Source organism: Arachis ipaensis, chromosome B8 (assembly GCF_059453495.1).
Source record: "Arachis ipaensis isolate K30076 ecotype BB chromosome B8, ASM5945349v1, whole genome shotgun sequence".
NCBI lineage: Eukaryota > Viridiplantae > Streptophyta > Magnoliopsida > Fabales > Fabaceae > Arachis > Arachis ipaensis.
Window position 1 is genome coordinate 122,830,336 of NC_142443.1, and position 21,642 is coordinate 122,851,977.

The window sequence follows — 21,642 nt, forward strand, 5'->3', positions numbered from 1 at the left end:
GACATGGAAGGGGCACAAAAGCAAAAGAGAAAACGGCCATACTTGTTTTGATTTGAGGAGGTTTGGTTACAAAAGGAGGAATGTAAAGAAGTTTTTAAGCAAGCTTGGATTGGGAGACAAGGACACCTGGCATCGACTATAACAAACTGTGGTAATGTACTTCAGGAGTGGGGACAACAAAATTTCAGCCAATTCTCGACGGACATACAACAGAATCAGCAAATTTTGGCTCAACTTACAACTCTTCCACAAACAGAAGATATTTTAAAGCAAATACGAGAAATCCAGGCCAAGTTAGATAAACTACTACTTCATGAAGAAATACGGTGGTCCCAATGATCTAGAGCCACATGGTTAAAAGCCGATGCTAGAAATACAAAGTTCTTTCACCAGAAGGCATCTTAATGAGCAAGAAGGAATCGAATTGACAGAATAACAGATGATACCGAGATTGTATATGAAGAAGAAGAAAAAATTAAAGCAGTAATGGTTAATTTTTTTGAAACCCTCCTTAGGACAGAAAGAGTCTCAGAACTACAGAAGGCAGTGGAAGTAGTTCGGGATAAAATTTCTCAAGCAGATTATCAGATTCTCTAGGTACCATTCACAGGAGAAGAGGTGAAAACAACATTGTTTCAAATGCATCCCACCAAGACTCCAAGACCAGATGGTTTCCCAACACTTTTCTATCAACAAATGTGGGACATAGTAGGTGATGAAACCACACGTTGGGTTTTACATTCTTTAAAAAGAAGGGAACCTGTCAGATCTAAACAAAACTTATATTTGTTTGATCCCAAAATCACAACAACCGAAGTATCCCAAAGAGTTTAGGCCTATGTCATTGTGTAATGTGGTTTCTAAAGTAGCAACAAAGGTAATCGCTAACAGTATGAAGTTGATTTTGCCAGGAATTGTAGGCAAAAATCAAAGTGATTTCGTTCTAGGAAGATTAATAACAGATAACGATTTAGTAGCATTTGAAACATTCCACTTTATGAAGAAAAAAAGAACAGGGACTAACGGTTATGTCGGACTCAAATTAGATATGGTCAAAGCATATGATAGAATTGTTTCCTTTTTGAAGTGTTACATGTTATGGGTTTTCCTCAAATTTAGATAGGATTAATTCGAAGATGTCTCACCTCAGTATCCTTCTCAGTCTTGATTAATGGTATACCATCTAGACGTTTTACACCTACAAGGGAAATTCGACAGGGTGATTCGCTCTCACCCTATTTGTTTATACTATGTGCAGAGATTTTCTCAGGATTATTATTAAGAGCACAGAGAACAAAAGAAATCTAGGGCATCCAAGTTTTTAGACATGCACCAGAAATATCACATCTTTTGTTTGCAGATGACAGTATTCTCTTTCTTAGAACTTCGGATCAGGTTATTCATGAGGCTAAGGAGATTCTCTAACTCTACCAATTAGCATCTGGACAAAGGATCAATTTGGACAAGTCAAAAATTACGCTTAGCCGAAATGTGCCACCTCTCAGACAAATGCTTATACAAGATTGGTTAGGAATTAAGGCAGTAAAACATCATGCGAAGTATCTAGGTCTACCCACTTTTGTGGGCAGATCCAAGAGGCAGATTTTTGATTTCGTCCAAGAACGTGTCTAGAAAAAACTAAAGAGCTGGAGGGAGAAGAGTCTTTCAAAGGCCTGAAAAGAAGTTCTAATTAAGGTTGTGGCCCAAGCAATTCCACCATACATAATGGGATGTTTTCAACTACCTAAGAGCCTCTGCCAATAAATTGAGAGCTTAATAAGTAGCTTCTATTGGGGCGGTAACAGGGGAGAAAGAAAAATTCATTGGGTCGGCTAGACAAAACTCTGTAAAGCTAAAGAGAAAGGCGGCTTGGGATTTCGGAGTTTTGAGGCTTTTAATCAAGATTTATTGGCTAAGCAGGGTTGGCGGCTTATCCAAACACCAGAATCACTAGCTGCTAGAGTATTCAAGGCAAAATATTATAATCGGACAACCTTTCTGAGATAAGCTATTAGATACCATCCAAGTTATACATGGCGCAACATATGGTCTTTAAGATGGGTACAACCTTTAGGAGGTTTTTGGAGGATAGGATCCGGTATAACCACTCGTATTTGGGGTGATCCGTGGCTTCCTAACCAGAACGGTTTTAAAATTTGGAGTCCGTGTTCTTATTTTGATCAGGAAGCAACAGTCGACAATCTTATTGATAATGATACCTTGGTTTGGAAAGAGAGCCTAATCAGACACATATTCTATGACTTTGAAGCAACACAAATCCTAAGTCTACCCATTGACATCAATCAGCAACAAGATAGTTTTGTATGGAAAAACACAAACACCGGCCTATATGTAGTAAAGAATGTTTACCATCTTATACGATCACAGCCGCAACGTGCTGCAAAATCTAGTGAATACCATTTCAGGCCTCAGTTCCAATAAAAAATGTTATGGAAGATACAAGTTTTAAGACGCACACTTACTTTTATTTGGCAATTACTCTTACAAGGTTTACCTACTAAGAAAAATCTACAAAAAAAGGTATTAGTCTTTCCACCTTATGTCCCAAATGTTATCTTGAAGAGAAAACTGAAACTCACATTTTCAGAGACTATGAATGGTCTCATCGATTTTGGTATCTCTCTCCTTTTTCTCTCCGGACAGCACACTCTACAGATCAAATAATAGAAGAATGGATTAGTTCACTGCTTCATCGTTTTGATAACAATGAAAGGAGAATTTTTTGGAGTGCTTTCATGCTTTGTGGTGGAATAGAAATCAAACAGTTTTTTAAAACCATACATTCGATCCGATGTATTTGGTGCGCAATGCGGTGCGTAGGGCCACGGATTACGCCGCTGCCCAACAACGCCAACAATCCTCTTCCACAGCAGCTGCATTTGGCAGGAACAACCGTACTACTTGGGAACTACCTCCACTGTGTATATATAAAATCAATTTCGATGCCTCTTTTTTCACAGACGAAAATGCAAGAACGGGGTTGGTGGGAGGCGATACCGGGGCGGTGACGGTGATTCGAAATGATGACGGTAACATCATAGTCGCAGCAACATGGTTCCTCCAAAAAGTGGCATCGGCGAAGGAGACAGAGGCTTCTGCGTGTTTCCTTGCACTTAAATTAGCATTAGATCATAGTTTTTCTAACATTGTGATAGAGGGAGATAATCTTCAAGTAGTGCAGACCCTAATGCACACTCACCTTTCAAACAATTATTTTGGACTCACTATTTCTAATTGAAAAACTATTTTGAGAGATTTCAGATCTCATTATGTTTCACATGTAAAAAGGGAAGGTAACTTAGTGGCCCATAGGTTAGCATCATTGGCTTTCTCTATCTCCAATCAGGTTTGGATACAAATGGTCCCTCACGATATTCTTAATTTGGCCTACTTAGATCTCTTGAGTTCTTTAAGTCACTATTAATAATATATATAATTTCTTTCAGAAAAAAAAAGTCATCAAGCATTTATTTGAACTATTTTTTTTTTATATTTTAAATCATAATCCACACATTTTTCTCTCTTTAATTTATAAATTTATTCACATAAAAAATATGTTAGTAGATATTATATTATATTTATTTATTATTTTTTATTTTTTTACCAAAATTAAAATATTTTATTCAATAGGAATAAAATAGACATTTGTCCATATTTTGGGTAGTAAAAAAAAATCTCCTAAAAGTTCATACACGAGCTAAACCAGAAATAAAATTAAGGATGAAGAAAATGAGAACAATAGGGAAAGAAACATCAAAGCAAATAAGATTGTATGTCTTGAAGAAGTTTGTAGCAAGACTCCAGAGCCTGTGTTGTTTTCTCAAAACATTCTTCAAAGGTGAATAGGTTCCTTAACTTATAGATTTGTCAGCACAGGACCACCAGCATCTGCAAATCACAGTTATTTCTCCTGCTTCTCTGTAGCTTTCTGACGCTATCTTTTCATACCTGTCAAAAGGAGAGAGTCCCATCTCCAAAAATAAGTCTAGGTAGTAAACTTTTTGCCCATATTTTTATTGATTTTGAATAAAAGAACAAACAATGACTAATGGTTAAGTAGCTATTTTCCAGCATTGTTTGGCTATTAATGCTAGATTTTGAGTTCGTAGGTCTTTGAAACCATCCCTCATTCTCTCTTTGGTCTAGACATAATATTTCAACTAATCCAAACCACCTTTCTTTTTGTGTTTTTCTGGCGCCACCAAAATTGAGAAAATATTGTAGATTTCACTAATAAGAGTGTCTGGAAGTCTGAAATAAGATAGAGAGTAGATAGGAATAACCTTTCCTACTGCCTTAATGAGCACATGTTTTTCTGAAATAGACAATAAATGGTATTTTTAGTCCTGAACTTTTTGTGTCACCTTCTCTTTAATGGTCCCAAAGGTTTCTTTCTTTGATCGATTAACAGTCGAAGGAAGTCCCAGGTATTTATCCTGGGCTCCTATATGTCTGATGTTGAGTCTATCAGTACAAATAGATTCACTTTCTGACCATTAAATCTCTCATACAACGTGAGGAGCTCTAAAATATTATCATAGCTGTGCTTAGAAGCCTTATTGGATAGAATAAAGTCATCCACAAAGAGTAAATAGTTGATGGAAGGACTTCTTCTATTTACTTGAATATTTGAGATGAGACGTTTTGCTCTACCTTCTTCAGCAAAAAAGATAAAACTTCTACACAAAATAAGAAAAGATATGGCAATAGAAGATCTCGTTGTCGGATTCTTCTATTTGACTTGGAAAAAAAACAAAGGATTAACTTTCAACAACAACAAAGTAAAAAATTGTGCTCATCATCTCCTGTATCCAATCTATCCATCTAGGATCAAAACATAGCTTTTCAAGTATGAACTATAAAAAATGTCATTTCACTCTATTATGAACTTTACTCATATCATATTTTAGGGTTATGTATTCAAACTCATCTTATTGGTTTTCAAATAATACATGCATTCATGAGCTATAAGGATATTATCACTAATTAACCTTCCTTTTAAAAAAGTGCTTTAATTAGGACTAATTAATTTATTCATAATCTTTTGTACTCAATGAACAAGCACTTTAGAAATGAAGTTATAAACCACAGAAGATAAACTAATAGACCTGACCTGTGACATTTTCTTAGCATTCGGCATTTTTGGAATTAAATAAATCTGCGTGTGGTTGAAACCTCTTAGCATTATATCCCCAACAAAGAAGTTTTTCACTGCTTTAAACATATCTCCAACCATTATATTCCAATAATAATGAAAGAACTTCACTGTAAAACCATCATTTTCTGGGATACTTTCAGAGTGCACTCTAAAACAGCTCGTTTGTCCTCTTCTTTTGAGATTGGCCAAAGCAGACTTCTATTCATGGATGGGGTTACTATAGCATTAAAATTTTTGAATTTCAAGTCTAGGTCAGCTGAATTAGTAGAAGAGAAAACACTTCTAAAATAGTCTTCTGCAATCGAGATAATATCTGCTTGAAAAGTGGCATAACTCTCATCATTCCTTTTCAATTTTTAGATTTTATTGCAGCAAATTCAAGATTGGAAAGATTGATGGAAGAATTTAGTGTTTTTATCCCCTTCTTTTATCCACTTTACTCGAGTTTTTTCTCTCCAATAGCTTTTTTTCTATCATATACATCCTCTAGCATATTTTTCAGTGCCTCAACCTCAATCTCTCCGTTAGTCTCTGTCTCCCTAAGCTCTTCTAGCTTTTTAAGATTTCTTATACTTCGTCTTTGAAATTGAATTTTGATACTTGTTACTGTACAAGTCTATGTTTACAAAGTTTCAATTTCTGAGCTAAAATAAATGTAGTTGAATCTTTAAAATTAGAGTTTCAAGCCTCAATCATTTTCTCGACCACTCCCGCTATGCACCATCTCTGTTGGAACTTGAACCTGCATTTAGATAATTCTACATGAGGGTAGGTATCCAATAGAATAAGTGTGTGATCTAATTCATTTTTCAACCATCTAAAATCCATATTTGAATGAGACATTTCCAACTTGTTATTGCTTGGTAGAACACGATCCAAACACTCCAAAATCTGCTCATCATCTCTTTGTTTATTAGACCAAGTGAAATTTCTACCCACCATATCAAAATTCATTAAGTTGTTTCCATCAATAAAATTAAAAGTTATTATTACGGTTAAAAATTGTGGCCTAAAATGTCAGATAAAAAATACTATAATTGTGATAAAAAAAATTTGTGACTATAAATTTATGGTCACGCCAAAATAAATTACAGTTAAAAAATTGTGACCTAAAATAAAAAACAATAACTATAAATTTATAGCCATTCTTTTCACTACATATGGTCATCATAGATCAAATTTTTTGTAGTGAACTTTTTTTAAAAAAAATATATATATATGAAAACAGGCATCGTATGAGTTTAAACCTTCTTTATTCAGTGCGTGCCATTTCATCAATCGTCCTGACTATTTTTATATTTTGTTATTTGCCATATTAAAACAAACAAAGAATGAATATGGCTTCTATCATATCCTATAGAAACCCAGTTGCAAATGATCACCATATGCGGAAAAGAAAATGATTGAGTACCTAATGCTCTCTTTGGCCATAACGGTATGATCTTATCATACAATTATCATCTTTAAAAAATCAGATTACAAGTTATAATTTGAATATTGAAAGCTATCAGCCATGTAGGTTCTCAAATTTTTTCTATTTTATTTATGTTGTTACAATAATGTTGTCTTAGGATTATATAAGAAAATAATAAATAAAAATCAGCGTACTAAGCCACTAATTGATAATTATACTAGCAGGAGCAATTCTTTTACAAAATATCTTAGTATTATTATGTTTAGAGAAAAGGACGGATGAGCACACAGAGCACAAACAATTTGAGTAGTGAGTGGGCTGAAGCTAAAAGAAACCTTAGGAGAATTAAATAAACTTTAACACGTAAGTATAATTTTGTCATTCACGTAACTGGTGTTGATATGAATCATATGATGATGAACGAACAAACAAAGGGAACTATGTATATGGTTTATGAATAATTATTTGAAAAAAGGGTCAGCTTTTAAATTCACTGTAAATTTTCTTTAATTTGTTTATAAATAATTATTTTTAAAAAATTAGTATTGTAACTATTTTTCTTTTCTCTATGCACTATACTATATATAAAAGAGAGATATCAATACAATGTATTAGTACAAGAAATTGAATAAAATAAATAAGAAATTACCAAAGGATAATTTTATAATAAATTATCTGTTGCTTTTTGTAATTTTAATAAATTTTAAATTAAAAATACTACATATACTAAAAATGAGTTATATTAATATATAATTGATTTTTATAACTGATTTAATTTGAGTGTACATCTAATATTTTTTAAATGGATTATGCTAGGTAATCAATGACTTTTTTGAATAATATGAACAACCACCAATCAAATAAAAATATACTACACTTTCAAATTATTCACCTAAATCTTAATATTAGAATAAATAACCATCTATACACCTAGTTAAATGAACATCTAATATATCTATTGTTCACATTGTTTAATATTTTCATTACCTATTTATACTTTTCCTTTTTAAATTGCATGAACATTTAAAAGTAGATAGTGATTTATGGAAAGATTCCTCTACTAAAGTATCATTATGCATAAGTTGGGCCGTAAAGTCCAAAGAAAATAAATTACAATAGAGAATAACTAGGGAACCAAAAATATATCAGTTAAAAATCAGTCAAAATGTGTTTAAGTTCCATGAAAAATCGGGTTTTGGTTTATGCTATGTGATTTAAGGAGCGGTTTTCAAACATATTATTCAAAAAGTGATTTTAATTAAACGGTTTTGTTTACTTTTTAACTGGTCACATTTTGGTTCCATATACTTTTCCATTACAATATTATTGAATGGAAGTTTGTTTGGTTTACGGGTGTGGTGGGATGACGTAGCGCAAAATGACAATGCCTCCACTCTCCACTACTTTCCAATGCTTGTCACCATATATTTCCAATCCTCACCGTATTCTGAAAGCATAAACCTATTTTTACATTGTGAATTGAAGAAAACCTCACTCACTCTGAAGTTCGTGATTCATGCCCCCCATCAACAAAACCTTTTGTTTTATATCTTTTCCACATCTTCCACTTTAGTAGAAGATAGATAGAGTAGCATAGGCCTCGATCTCCTCTGTTTAGTGTTGACAGCCATTTATGTATGTGACTGAAGATAAAAGTAATAAATAGTGGAAGAGGAGAAAACGAAGTCAGGTAACTAACTAAACTACTTCCTATATCTATAGCTTCCGTTACTTAATTTGTTGCGCTCAGTTATTAGGTGTTTCCAGTTTCCACTTCCTATCTTAGGCCCTGCTTCTTCATTATTTTCATGTGTTGCAGACTTGCAGGGGAAATTTTACCCATTTTAGTTTTTTCCTTTCATTTTTTATTTCTAAAATAGGAAGTGCTGCCTGAGTCACGGGATATCTTATTTAATTAGAATCGTAGATCTCGATTTTTTGAAATGGCATGAATCTCCTACACAATATGATTCTTTAGTGAGATGTTGATAGATAATTATATATATTATTCAATCATATGTATGTACACCAAATTTTTTAAAGTAAATATCCTACTAGGCTTGTGTTTATAATGGACTATATTATGTGTGCTCTAAAATTAATAATTAATATAAAATATATATTAAAATATAAATATATATTAAAAATAAATTAAATTATATATATTTATATATAAATATATTGATAGTTAATTTTAATGTATAAATAATATTTTTTATTTATAATAATAAAAATTGAAGAATAAAAAATTTGTTTTGACTTAATATTTATTACGGAGAAAAGAAAATTTAAAATTGTGTCGCTAAAATAATTTCTAAAATTTTAGTTTCGTTAATTACATGTTTAAAATTGATAAAAATATGCCATATTAGTCTTATAAATTTAATGAGTAACTTGAAAAAATGCTGAGAAACTACCGTAATGCAATTGAAATCTTATAACTATTTTAATATAAGCTACCAATTTCGATGTACATGCAAGGCCAAACATTTTGCTTGTCCTTATCCCTACGATGCATAACAGAGATAGAGAGGAAATAGTGTTAGAATATAATAGAAAAGGACGAATCTTTCTCTCTGATTGTATTTTAAGATTTTTGTTTTTCTTTTTAATCTTGCTTTTGTAGATTCTTTGAGTATTCTTAAAATTTAGGTCCTTTTTAATTTTTCGTCCTAGAAAAATTACTTCGAAAATGTTATCGTTGAAGCGAGAGTTTACGAAGATATAAAATATTAAGAGAATGTTTTTATAAAGACGTATAAAACATCATTTTGTAAAAATGTTTACGTGCTGTATTATTAAAATTAATTTTTTTATAATAATAATAATAAATTTAATTTTTTTTAGGAATCTAATTCTATTTTTAAATTTTTAAAAATTTAAATATCTGTAAAATAAAAAATTAGAGATATATTTATCTTTTTAAAAAATATTTTTAATATTTTTATTAAAATGGTCTCCAAATATTAAATAGTGAGTTATTCACGACAAAAGTTATGGCTCTTTCTGATGTTAGCTTTAGCATCATCACAGATTGAAGATCTTGTTTTATTTTTTGTCAAATGGACCCCAATAAGGATATCTAAAGTCCTTATTACCAGGTATATCAATGAGCATGCGAATCCTAATGAAATGGAGTCAAATATTACAGTCACCTCGCAAGTTTGTTAAAGAGGCATTCTAGAAATGTAATACTATTATTTTTGTATATATTATTTTAACTTTTATATTTTTAAATAACAAAAATTTCACCCTTTTTTTAAAAGATGTTAAAATGATATTTTTTTATATTTATAAAATATATATTCTCCTCTCTTATTTGTTCTTCAGGTTTTTGAATGTCACACTTTATAAGTAATTTTTCGAAGTCCATTGTATATTCTTTTACAGATAATGACTTTTGTCTTAAATTATAAAATTTGATGAAGGTGTCTTGCCTGTAATGTTGAGGAACGAATTTGCGCTTGAGTTCATGACGCATTAATATTTTATCCCATGTCTTGATCTTTCTTTTTCCTTTTCTTTTTCACTGACGCTTGAGATTCTCCCACCATACTGACGCGTGCTTCTTCAACTTGATTGCTACAAGTTTCATGTGCTTGTCGTTTGGAATGTCTTTTAACTCGATCACTCTTTCCACTGTGCAAAGCCAGTCAATGAAATCATTAGATTTGAGTCTCCCTTCAAACTCAGGAATATCAATTTTGATTCCTAAGTCTTTAGTTTTGTGAGTCGTGTTGTGTCGTGCTCTTCGTGTGAACAAATCTTCAGACGAAGAAGAATAATGAAATGAATTTGCATTATCTTCTTCACTAGAAGAACTGTCATCACTTTGCTTGCCATGATTATTTTGAGCAACTTCATATTTTGCAAGTTGCTCTTGCAACTCCTTAACTTGACGGTGTAACTTCTCCATTTCAATCTCTTGAGTAGTTCTACGCTTTGAAACCATCTTTTACTACTATGCAATGAGGTTGATGCTTGGTGTTGATGTTATGATGATGTTGATGATGGGAATGCACTAATGATGATGATGGGAATGAACGATAATCACCAACAGAAAAGACACCAAAAAAAGAGAAAAGAACGATATTACTCGGAACTTCGCAGCAGACAATTCATACTAACGATGACTCGTACCAATAGCGAGAGAGTCGCACTAAAGACCGTACCCACGAACCAAATAAAATTTTACTGGAACAAGTCGAGCACCGACTTTGGTGAGGTTAATAACTCTACTATAGTGAAAATAGCCATAAATTTACTTTAGTTGGCCAAGACAAAGATACACCTTACTCTCAAAAAGTTTTAAAAAAATAAGTAGAGAACTTATTTCATATTCAAATCAACTTTAATTTTATCAATAAAAGGAGTATATACATATATTTATACAAATAAAAGAGAAAAAACCTTAATGATTCAGACGATATAAAACTAATTCCTAACACAATATAATAATATATGTTAAACTAGATTACTTTAATTAATGACCCAAACATAAAATACATATTCCAAGTGATTCAGGACCAAGAACTTTATCTTATATAAGATTTTGTAGATAGAAAGATAAGTACTTCTTTGGTAGGATTAATTAATATTGACATATTTCTTGTCCCCATGTCTAAAAGTCAATAGTCACTTGGGCAGATTTTTAAAAATTTTTTAAAGTGAAATCAGGTATTTTTAAATTTTTTTAAGTGAAATCAAATATAAATCCGTATTATAAGACGAAAAGTACATCTAGTGATATTATTTAAAAGAAAAATTTTAAAATTCAACTGGATCCAAGAGAAACTTCACGTGAAGCTCTGAGTCATTAGACCAATGCGAAATTCAAATCAGTTTAGATATAGTATTTTGTGAAATAAATATCACTTCGTCTTCTAATTGAATTTGTTAAATAAACAAAGAGTGATTCACTTTTGACAATTGTAGTATTTTTAACAAAAAAATATTTTTTTCGGTTCTTAATTTTTATTTTTATGAGTCTAATTAATTTTTGTGCCAAAAAAATAGAATATTAATTTTTTAATAATTAATTGAATTTTTTAAAAATTTAAAATTTGATCTAAATAAAATAACTGAATGAGAGTGTTTAAATTTAAGTAATCTATGAAGTAATTTTTATTTTTTTTATTAGATTAAATAACCAATTCATGGTCAAGATTCTTAGTTGCGTCCCCCTCGTGGGATTCTTAACTATTTATCACTCACTCACTGCAGGTTGAAACAGATAAGCAGAAACTAAACCTATCGCATATTCACTGATTCACATACACCATATCCATGGAATCCAGAAAATCGTTGCAGTTCCTTGTTCTCTCAATCTGTGTAACACTCGTTTTAGTAGTCACCTGGGTTCATCTTCCATCATCCCCCAACAAGGTGTTCCTAGACTGCACCCTCTCCTCTGCATGGTGCTCTTCCAAGAATCGCATCCAATCTTCCACAAAACCCAACAATTTAATAAAAAAACCACAACAATCATCATCAACCACACAACACCAACAACACGACTCTGATGTTCCTCACCATCCCCTAGACCCACTAACCGTCCAAGAATTCAACAAGGTCCACGCCATTCTCGCCGCACACCCTCTCTTTGAGTCGGTATCCAAATACACTCTCAACACCGTTTCCCTCGAAGAGCCAGACAAAGAGCTCGTGATCAAATGGAAGCGAGGAGATCCACTTCCGGCGAGGAAGGCCTCGGTCACTGCAATGGTGAAAGGAAAATCTCATGTTCTAACCGTAGATCTCAACACTGATGAAGTATCCTTTCACGAAAAAAGCTCTGTAGTTTCAGGGTACCCAACAATGGCCATGGAGGAGATGGTGGGGGTACTCGATGTTCCGTTGAAGAGCATCGAGTTCAACCGCACCATCTCCCAACGTGGTGTAAACATGGGGGATCTTGCATGTCTCCCTATCTCTTCGGGTTGGTATGACTTGCCCGTAGAGGAGAACAGAAGGCTGATTAAAGTGCAGTGTTATTCGAAGAAGGACACTGTGAACTTCTACATGAAACCGATTGAGGGGCTTACTGTGCTGGTTGACATGGATAAGAAAGAAGTTGTGAGCATTTCGGACAACGGCAGAGACATCCCTATTGCTAACGGAATCAACACTGATTACCGTTATTCCGTTCAGAAGCTTAACGGTGACTTCCGTCTCTTCAATCCGATCTCACTGGAGCAGCCCAAAGGACCAAGCTTCACAGTGGAAGACGGCCACTTAGTTAAATGGGCAAACTGGGAATTTCATCTTAAGGCAGATGCCAGATCTGGAATCATAATCTCGCAGGTCAAGGTGAGCATGGACTAGTCTTTACTCTCTATAGATATATATGGTGCCTGCCTGGTTACTATGGCAATCATATAAGTTTATATAAAATTAAAGTTATACTCTTTTATATTTTGCTAACAAAAAATATTAGATATTCACTAAAATTAATTATTATATATTTGTATATGAATATATATTATTTAATTTATTTTTATTATATATTTTATATTTTAATAATTAATTTTAATATATATTTAATATAATTGTTTATTGATATTATTTAATTTTATTTTAAATTAAAAAATATTATTTTAATTTTAACAATAATTTTTTAAGTGTTACTAAAGTTCCATAGATTCTATAACCATAGTATACCTTAGCTATTTAAGTTTAACAACACTTTTTATTGTTGTTTGTGGTTAACGTCTTTTTTTTTAGTATTTAATAATATTTTTTAATTTAAAGATAAAAATAAAAAATATTATTAAAATAGCAAAAATTTAACTTTAATTTAATAATATTTTTTAAGTGTTAAAATTATGAAAAATGATATTTGTTCTTTAAATTTTTAGTCTTTAATTAACTTTTTGATTTAAATAATATTATTTAATTAATTTAATTATTTATTTTTATAAAAAATTATTTATTTTAAATTTTTTTTTTAAATTAAATGATAAATAATTTTTAAAGATACTTAGTTGTAATGTTATTTAGCCATTATAATCACGGTAAATATAGGCACCAAAGACTCACGGTGTATAGTAGACATGAATGAATATAGCTGAGTATTTCATTTCTGTGTGCATTGGTGAAGATATTTTAGTTATATGTTTGTTGATGAATGAAAGGTGAGGGATCCAGAAACATCAGAGTTAAGGAGCGTGATGTACAAAGGGTTCACATCAGAGTTATTCGTGCCATACATGGACCCCACAGAGGCGTGGTACTTCAAGACATACATGGACGCAGGAGAGTACGGGTTTGGGCTGCAGGCAATGCCTCTGGACCCACTCAACGACTGCCCAAGAAATGCATACTACATGGATGGCGTCTTTGCTGCCGCTGATGGAACTCCCTACCTTCAACCCAACATGATCTGCGTCTTTGAGTCCTACGCTGGCGATATTGCCTGGCGCCATTCTGAGTGCCCCATTACTGACTTAAAGGTACTCGGCTATTAATATAGAATATACTTCCAAATTCAAAATAAATATTAAATATGAATTAAATTATTTATATATTTATATTTAAATATATGATAATTAATTTGATAATTGATTTTTACTTATGTTTGTAATATTTTTATAAAGCAATATTTCCTGATCAATGTTGTTTTGTTTGCATTACTAATTTGATGTTTACACATTTTTACGCTGTTAATTTTTCCCTGAAAAAATACAAATAAAAATGTTAGGTTACAGAGGTGAGGCCGAAAGTGAACCTGGTGGTTCGAATGGCAGCAGCCGTGGCAAACTATGACTATATTATTGACTGGGAATTTCAAACGGACGGACTAATAAGAGCAAAGGTTAGTGATCGAAATTCAATTTCAGTTTACTATTCTAATCTGTTTTAGAGGACAAGCAAGTTGATAAGCCACTCGGATTCCCCAAGAATCCGTAGACAGATAATTGAATTAGAAATGGACAAGTAGTGGTATATGGTCCCCTCCTCCACTTGCACTTAATCCATATTTTAATTGAGACTTTTCTTAACAAATTAAATGTTTGTTATAAGCATTGTTCCGACAACTGAATTGGTTGAAAATTAAATAATTGGACAAAAATTAATAAATAAGTCGAATCTATTCAATTTTTAATAGTTAATCAATTTAAAATAATAAAAAATATTTTTAAATATATATTTTATACATAAAATATTATTTTATTAAATCTGATTCAATTCAAATGAATTTTAATTGAATTATTAAATCTTTGAATATCTAATTCTTTTATTTAATTAATTACTTGTTTTTAGTTTTCCTTATTTGGTCACACTTGTACTAAAGTAAAAAGAAAACTTATAATGCATAAAAAATATTTTATTTTTTTAATTATTTTTAGTGTTCTGTTAAAATGCTATTCAATATTTTAAAATTTTACTAAATTTTATTCTGAAAATTTAAATGTTATTTTTTCAAATATCCTTCTTATCTTAAAAAAAATACTTTACCGTTTTTATTTAAATTTTAACAAATATTTTTGTGAAACTCGTAAAACTCTTCTATATCGTTGTAAAAAATCTGCTTTGTGATTGTGACTTTGTTACTCTTTGTCCCGTGTGTTAAGTGGTTGAGTTGGTAACTTGATATTAAAAACTAGTTTATTCATAATTTTGATTGAAAACATTGTTCATATACTAAACACTCACGATACTTGTATAAAAATATAATTTTTATTAATTAATTGTGTATTTAAATTATTTTTTATTGGACAGCACAAAAAAATATTTTTTATTTAACAAAATAAAAAATACATATTTAATTAAGAAAATACTAATAATATCAATTATCAAATAAGTATTATTATAAAAGGTATAGACATAGTGAAATTAGAGTCCTGCTAGGAGGCAATGGTTTATTTGTACAATATATACAATCGGTTATATGAGTTACAAAATGAACATCACCCATAATATTCAGAATAACCATTTGGTTACTAGGGATAATAAAGATCGAACTCTTGACCTTTCGAATCTAGAATTCTAATACCTACCACTCATCCGGTTATGCTAATAGAAAAAGGTAACACTAATGATTATATTTCTAATACTCCCTAAATCTCCATTGTGCGTATTGTACAAATATTTCATTGACTTCCCATAATTTCTGTTGAAATTATGATTGATTTATATTTTACACAGGACAAATTAAAAAAGAATATATTAGAGTGATAACAATAACGATAGTAACAATAATTGAAGTATATTTTTTTAGGTGAATATAAAAAAATTATGCCAATGGAAGTATTTTATTCAAAAACTAATTTATTGAAATGAATTTTAATTTATAAATATAATTATGATAAAGGCCATTGACGGTATGACGGATGACTTACATCATTACATGCGTCTAAGTAACTATCATTTTCGTCATTAGTTTTAATTTATGTCAATATCTAACTGAGAAAGATGCAAACCAAAATGATAAGGATGTTTCAAGTATTTTTTCCAAACTAATTTATTTTATTGGAAGATCTAACTATGATCAAGATTCATGACAAGAGCACTGACTAACTCACCTACATGTATGTTGAGTCTAACTGTCATTTTCATCAATAATTTTTGTTATTTACATGGGGTTATTTAATTTCACAGGTTGGACTAAGTGGTATTTTGATGGTGAAAGGAACAACCTACGATCATATGAACCAAGTTCCGAGCCAAGAATACCTCTATGGCACCCTTTTGAGCGAAAACATAATTGGCGTAATCCATGACCATTATATCACTTACTACCTTGATTTGGACGTAGATGGAAGCGACAATTCCTTCATGAAAGTAAATATCAAGAAGCAAAAGACATTGCCAGGAGAATCACCTAGAAAAAGCTACCTAAAGGCAGTGAAAAATGTTGCAAAGACAGAGAAGGATGCACAAATAAAGCTTAAGCTGTATGACCCATCAGAATTTCACATGATAAACCCATCAAAGAAGACAAGGGTTGGAAACCCTGTTGGGTACAAATTGGTTCCAAGTGGCACAGCGGCTAGTCTTTTGGACCCTGAAGACCCACCACAGAAGAGGGCTGCATTTACAAATAACCAAATATGGATCACTCCTTACAACAAGAGTGAGCAATGGGCCGGTGGCTTATTTGTTTACCAGAGCCAAGGTGATGATACTCTTCAAGTGTGGTCCAACAGGTCAGTCATTCAATACCTTTTGTTCCGTAAAACGTGTGTTTTTTTTCTCTTTAATATTTGTCATTAAAAAAAAAATATACTTTTTATGTTTAATTTTATTTAATTTTATTTCTAATATTTTTAATTTGTGTAAAAATTATCCCTGAACATTAACTTTTCTAAAACATAAGGACAAAATAAAAAATATCTAAAAATAATTTTAACACAAATAAAAAATATCCAAGAATAATTTTGACCTAAACTGAAAATATTAGGGGACAAAATTCAATAAAATTAAATATTAAGAATGTTTAAAAAAAATAACTTACATTAGATACAAAAAATACGCTTTATCCTATTTTAAATCAGCAATATTATATGATCAGTAAATATTATTATTTTATACTAATATTTGATATATTATTATTTTAGACTAGTATTTAATCAACAATAATTTTTACCCACATTTACAAGAATTTGCACAAATGAAACACATAGTTTGTACTTATATTCATTAGAGTTTACACATAAGAGTTAACACGGTTTACACCCACATTTATCATCAATTTATAAACATAAATCAATAAAATTTATTTGTTGAAGACATTTTAGTATTTGTATTAGTCAAATATTGATCAAAATTGCTAAAAGCTATTAGTCCCAAGATTTTTCAGATTGTAAATATTAATATCTACTTAGTGTATCACTACATTGTGCTGTAATTGAAATTGGGTCACATCATAGCAAGGTATAGGGAAAAAATACAATATAGGAACATTAAATTTTTATCCATATAGAGAGAAGAGAGACACAATTTACGTAAACTACTATAATAGTTTGTGGCTTGGTAGAGGATGCTATCATTGTAGTTAAAATAAGAAAACAATTGCTCGTACTCAACACAAACTAAAGTTGGACAAAGTACTAACTCGCTTAATGTATTTTATTTGACTTATAGTTAAATTGGGTTAATATTCAAATTCGTCCCTAAAAGATTACGCGATTTTCATTTTTGTTTCTGAATGATTTTTTTAATCAAATTAGTCCCTGAAAGATAAACTGTTAGTCAAATTAGTCATTCTGTCAATTGGATGATGACGTGTCACGTTAAGTGCCATGTGGCACGTCACGTGACAGGTCAGTGACACGTGGCATGCCACGTATCACTTGACATATAAAAAAGTTTTTTATTAGTCAAAATAGTCCTTAAAAGTTTAGACGTAAGTCATTTTCATCCCTCAAATTTTAAAAATTAGTCAAACTAGTCCTTATATAATTTTTTTTATTTTTTCTTCATAAAATTATCTCTCTCCTTTAATTCTTCTCAAAATCTCTCTTATTCTTTTCTATTCTAAAACATTTTTCTTACATTACTACATTTTGCTGGAATATATATATATATATATATATATATATATATATATATATATATATATACTCAAAATTGAAATGTATTTATTTATTAACCTAAACAAAGTTATATGCTCAAAGTCAAAATTTATGTATGTTAACTTAAACAAATTTATACCACTATTTTTTTTCTACTACATCTTTTTTTTTTATTACGATATTACTTATATATAGGATGTAATGGTAGTGATACTTAGAATCAAAATTCAAGAAGATCCACAAATTTTGCTTCAATTCCAAACTTTACAAAATATTGAAAATTTGTTTGTTAATTATTATTATTATTATTATTATAAACGAATTGCTTCTTAAGCGTAATACGTGCAAACATCATAATAAATTTTTTTGTGTTTCATATGTTTGAGATAAATTATATAATTTTTCTTTTAATTTCACAAATCAATGAGATAAAATGAAATAGAAAATATTATACCTATGTATAACACAGGCTACTCCGTACTAGTACATTATATAAATAGATATGCTTTATATTAAAATAAAATTCTTTTTGTTTTAAATGAAATATTTAAAAAATTATATTAGAATATTAAGATTCAAAAAGTGATTCCATAAACCAGTTTTTTAATTATTGTGTTTTACTATATAAATTAAATAATAATAAAAATTATAATTTTAAAAAATTTAAAAGATTTAAAATTTAAAATATTTACTATATTATTTAGTAAAATTTAAAATATTATATTTTTAAATATATAATCAACAATAATTTGATAAACTCATTTAAATAAAAAAAATTCACATAAAAAATTACAATTTGAAAATGTAAAATTTTAAAATATAAATGACAAAATAATTTTATAAAAATTTAATTATTTTTATTATTTTATGTAAAGAGAATTTTGTTTATTAAGGTTTAAAAAATAATATTAAAATTAGTAGTATAAAAAAAATATTATAAATTTAATATTATAAAAAAATTATATAAGGACTAGTTTGACTAATTTTTAAAATTTGAGGGATGAAAATGATTTACGTCTGAACTTTCAAGGACTATTTTGATCAATAAAAAACTTTTTTATATGTTAAGTGACATGCCACTGACCTGTCACGTGGCGTGCCACGTGTTACTGACTTGCCACGTGGTGTGTCACGTCATCATGCCACGTGGCACTTAACGTGACACGTCATCATCCAATTGACGGAAGGACTAATTTGACTAACAATTTATCTTTCAAGGACTAATTTGATTAAAAAAATCATTCGAAAACGAAAATGAAAATCGCGTAATCTTTCAAGGACGAATTTGAACATTAACCCATATTTAAATTACTTTCAAAACATTCACGGACAACAGAGAATTCATAGTTTAGAAAAGCTGAGGGAACGAAGTTTAGGGGAAATTACAGCCGTGGTCCTATTAAGTTGGTAACCTAGCAAAACTCAATGCATATTTTAGGAAGTGAAATTATGCTATAATTTGTAAAGCTTCATATTCATTTGTCATGATCTGAATGTTACTAATTTCTAATAATTTAAGGTGATGACTCTGATACAGAGTAAAAATGTACAGAGATATAAAAAAAAGCTGTAACTCTTATTTAAAAAATTTTATCTAGTGAAATTCACAATATATATCATATACTTCTTTCATTCTTACTCTATGTAACTCTGTACAATCTTACCCCGCAGCAGAGTAATTACCTAATTTAAAGCCCAATTATGACTTTAAATCTGTCTCCTAGTCCCCACAAATTAAGGTTCAGTTTATGAAATCTGTAGAATACTTCATTTCTGTATCAATTATGATAATTAGTTTGATTAGGATGTTGTTGAAATTTTAAATTTGTTAAAAACAGGGATCGTCCAATTGAGAATAAGGATATTGTGCTGTGGTACACACTTGGGTTCCATCACATACCATGTCAAGAAGACTACCCCATCATGCCTACTGTGTCATCAAGTTTCGACCTCAAGCCTGTCAATTTCTTTGAGAGAAATCCGATTTTAAAGTTGCCCCCGAATTTCAAGGATGATTTACCTGTTTGCAAGGCTCATGATTCATCTTGAGATGACTCATTACTTCATTTTTAGCTCACATTAATGTTCAAGATTTTATTGTGCGCTGAATTGTGTGTAAATTTAGCTGTAAATATGGCAATTAATAAGTGAATAAACCTTCTCGTATCTTGTAAGAAATTAAATCTTAAACAGAAATTTAAGCTGCTTGTTTATCTTGGAAAATTGTTCAAGTGAAAATTATGTGGTGCAATGAAGTCTTAATTATGTATTGCTAGATTTTCGTTTCAAAGTAACACTAATTAAAAGACTTATTTGGTTTAATATAATCTACACTATAATAAAAAAATTAATTTCTAGTGACAATTTATTTTTTCTTGAGTTACAATAAAAATTGCCATTAAAATTTTTACCGGCAATTACACACTAATCGTTATATGTCATTAAAATATTTTTGGGACAATTATAACATTCATGCATAAAGACTCGCTTAATGATTGCAAAAAACAGTAAACTATTATTTTTACCCACAAAAGTTTAGAATATTGACAAATTTATTCCTGAAAAAAAATAAAATTGACTTTATATCCATAAAAGATGAATTTTTTTTGACAAAACTACTCAAACCTTTAAAAAATTATTCAAAATTTTCAAATTATCCTCTAATTTAATATAACCCTCAATTCTAATTTTACTCCATACCACCACCATCCCAATCCTTAACTCCATCACCCCCAAAATTTTCATCTACTCCACTCTCATCCCCAACTACCATTGTTGTCACCATCATCACCATCATAACCATTCTTTCTCTTTCTCTCTCTAAACCCACCACCATTATTACCAAGAATGGGGTGATATTTGAGTGAGAGAATCCGTTACTATTGCGTACTTGGCGCGTAAGTTCGTTGTTCGAGTTGAGGAGTCTGATATTGAGCAACCTTGGTGGTTTAGGGAGAAAAGATATCAGAAGGGTGGGGTATAGGTTGCTAACACCGTTGAGTAACAGAGTTTTTCTGTTTCGCCTGTTTCAGCTCCAGGCTGACGAGCATGTGCGACTCATATTTGACATCCATGGGAGTATCATGGCAGAACAAGTGATGGATCTTTCTGCGGAGGTTGGTGATATTGGTGGCGGTGGTTCTGTCCACTTGACTTTTGTGCAAGATGACCCACTTCTTGCACCACCACCGATTCATGTTGCCAGTCCAGTGGAAGACATGGACGTGGGTGATGAAGACTTTGATGAAGAGTACGTTGCGGATAGAAACAATAGTGATTCATCTGAATATGATGATGAGGAGGAGTTTGTACCGGAGACGCCGATCGAGGCAGCGATGCGCTATGTTTTGCCACCCCCACCCGATTCCGGCGCTATCAGATGTATCAAGTCACTATCATAAGTTGGATCTAGACGCCATGTATGAGAAATCTCCGTTTCCAACACCGGGGAAGAGGATTACAACCTAGATGGTGGGGTAGAGTTTCGGGTCGTCCACAAATTCAAAAGTAGAGATGCAGTAATATAGGGTGTA

The 21,642-nt window shown here is 30.8% G+C and overlaps 1 protein-coding gene across 1 annotated transcript; it reads left to right on the forward strand.

Annotated features, from left to right (window-relative positions):
* The first annotated feature begins 7,944 nt into the window (after positions 1-7,944).
* LOC107613021 (amine oxidase [copper-containing] gamma 2) lies at positions 7,945-20,332 on the forward strand. Its single transcript, XM_016314842.3, has 6 exons — positions 7,945-8,283; positions 11,817-12,902; positions 13,727-14,044; positions 14,293-14,406; positions 16,194-16,741; positions 19,948-20,332. Exons 2-6 carry the CDS (start codon positions 11,880-11,882, stop codon positions 20,156-20,158), a joined length of 2,214 nt encoding a protein of 737 aa, XP_016170328.1. The 5' UTR covers positions 7,945-8,283; positions 11,817-11,879; the 3' UTR covers positions 20,159-20,332.
* Positions 20,333-21,642: the final 1,310 nt, after the last annotated feature.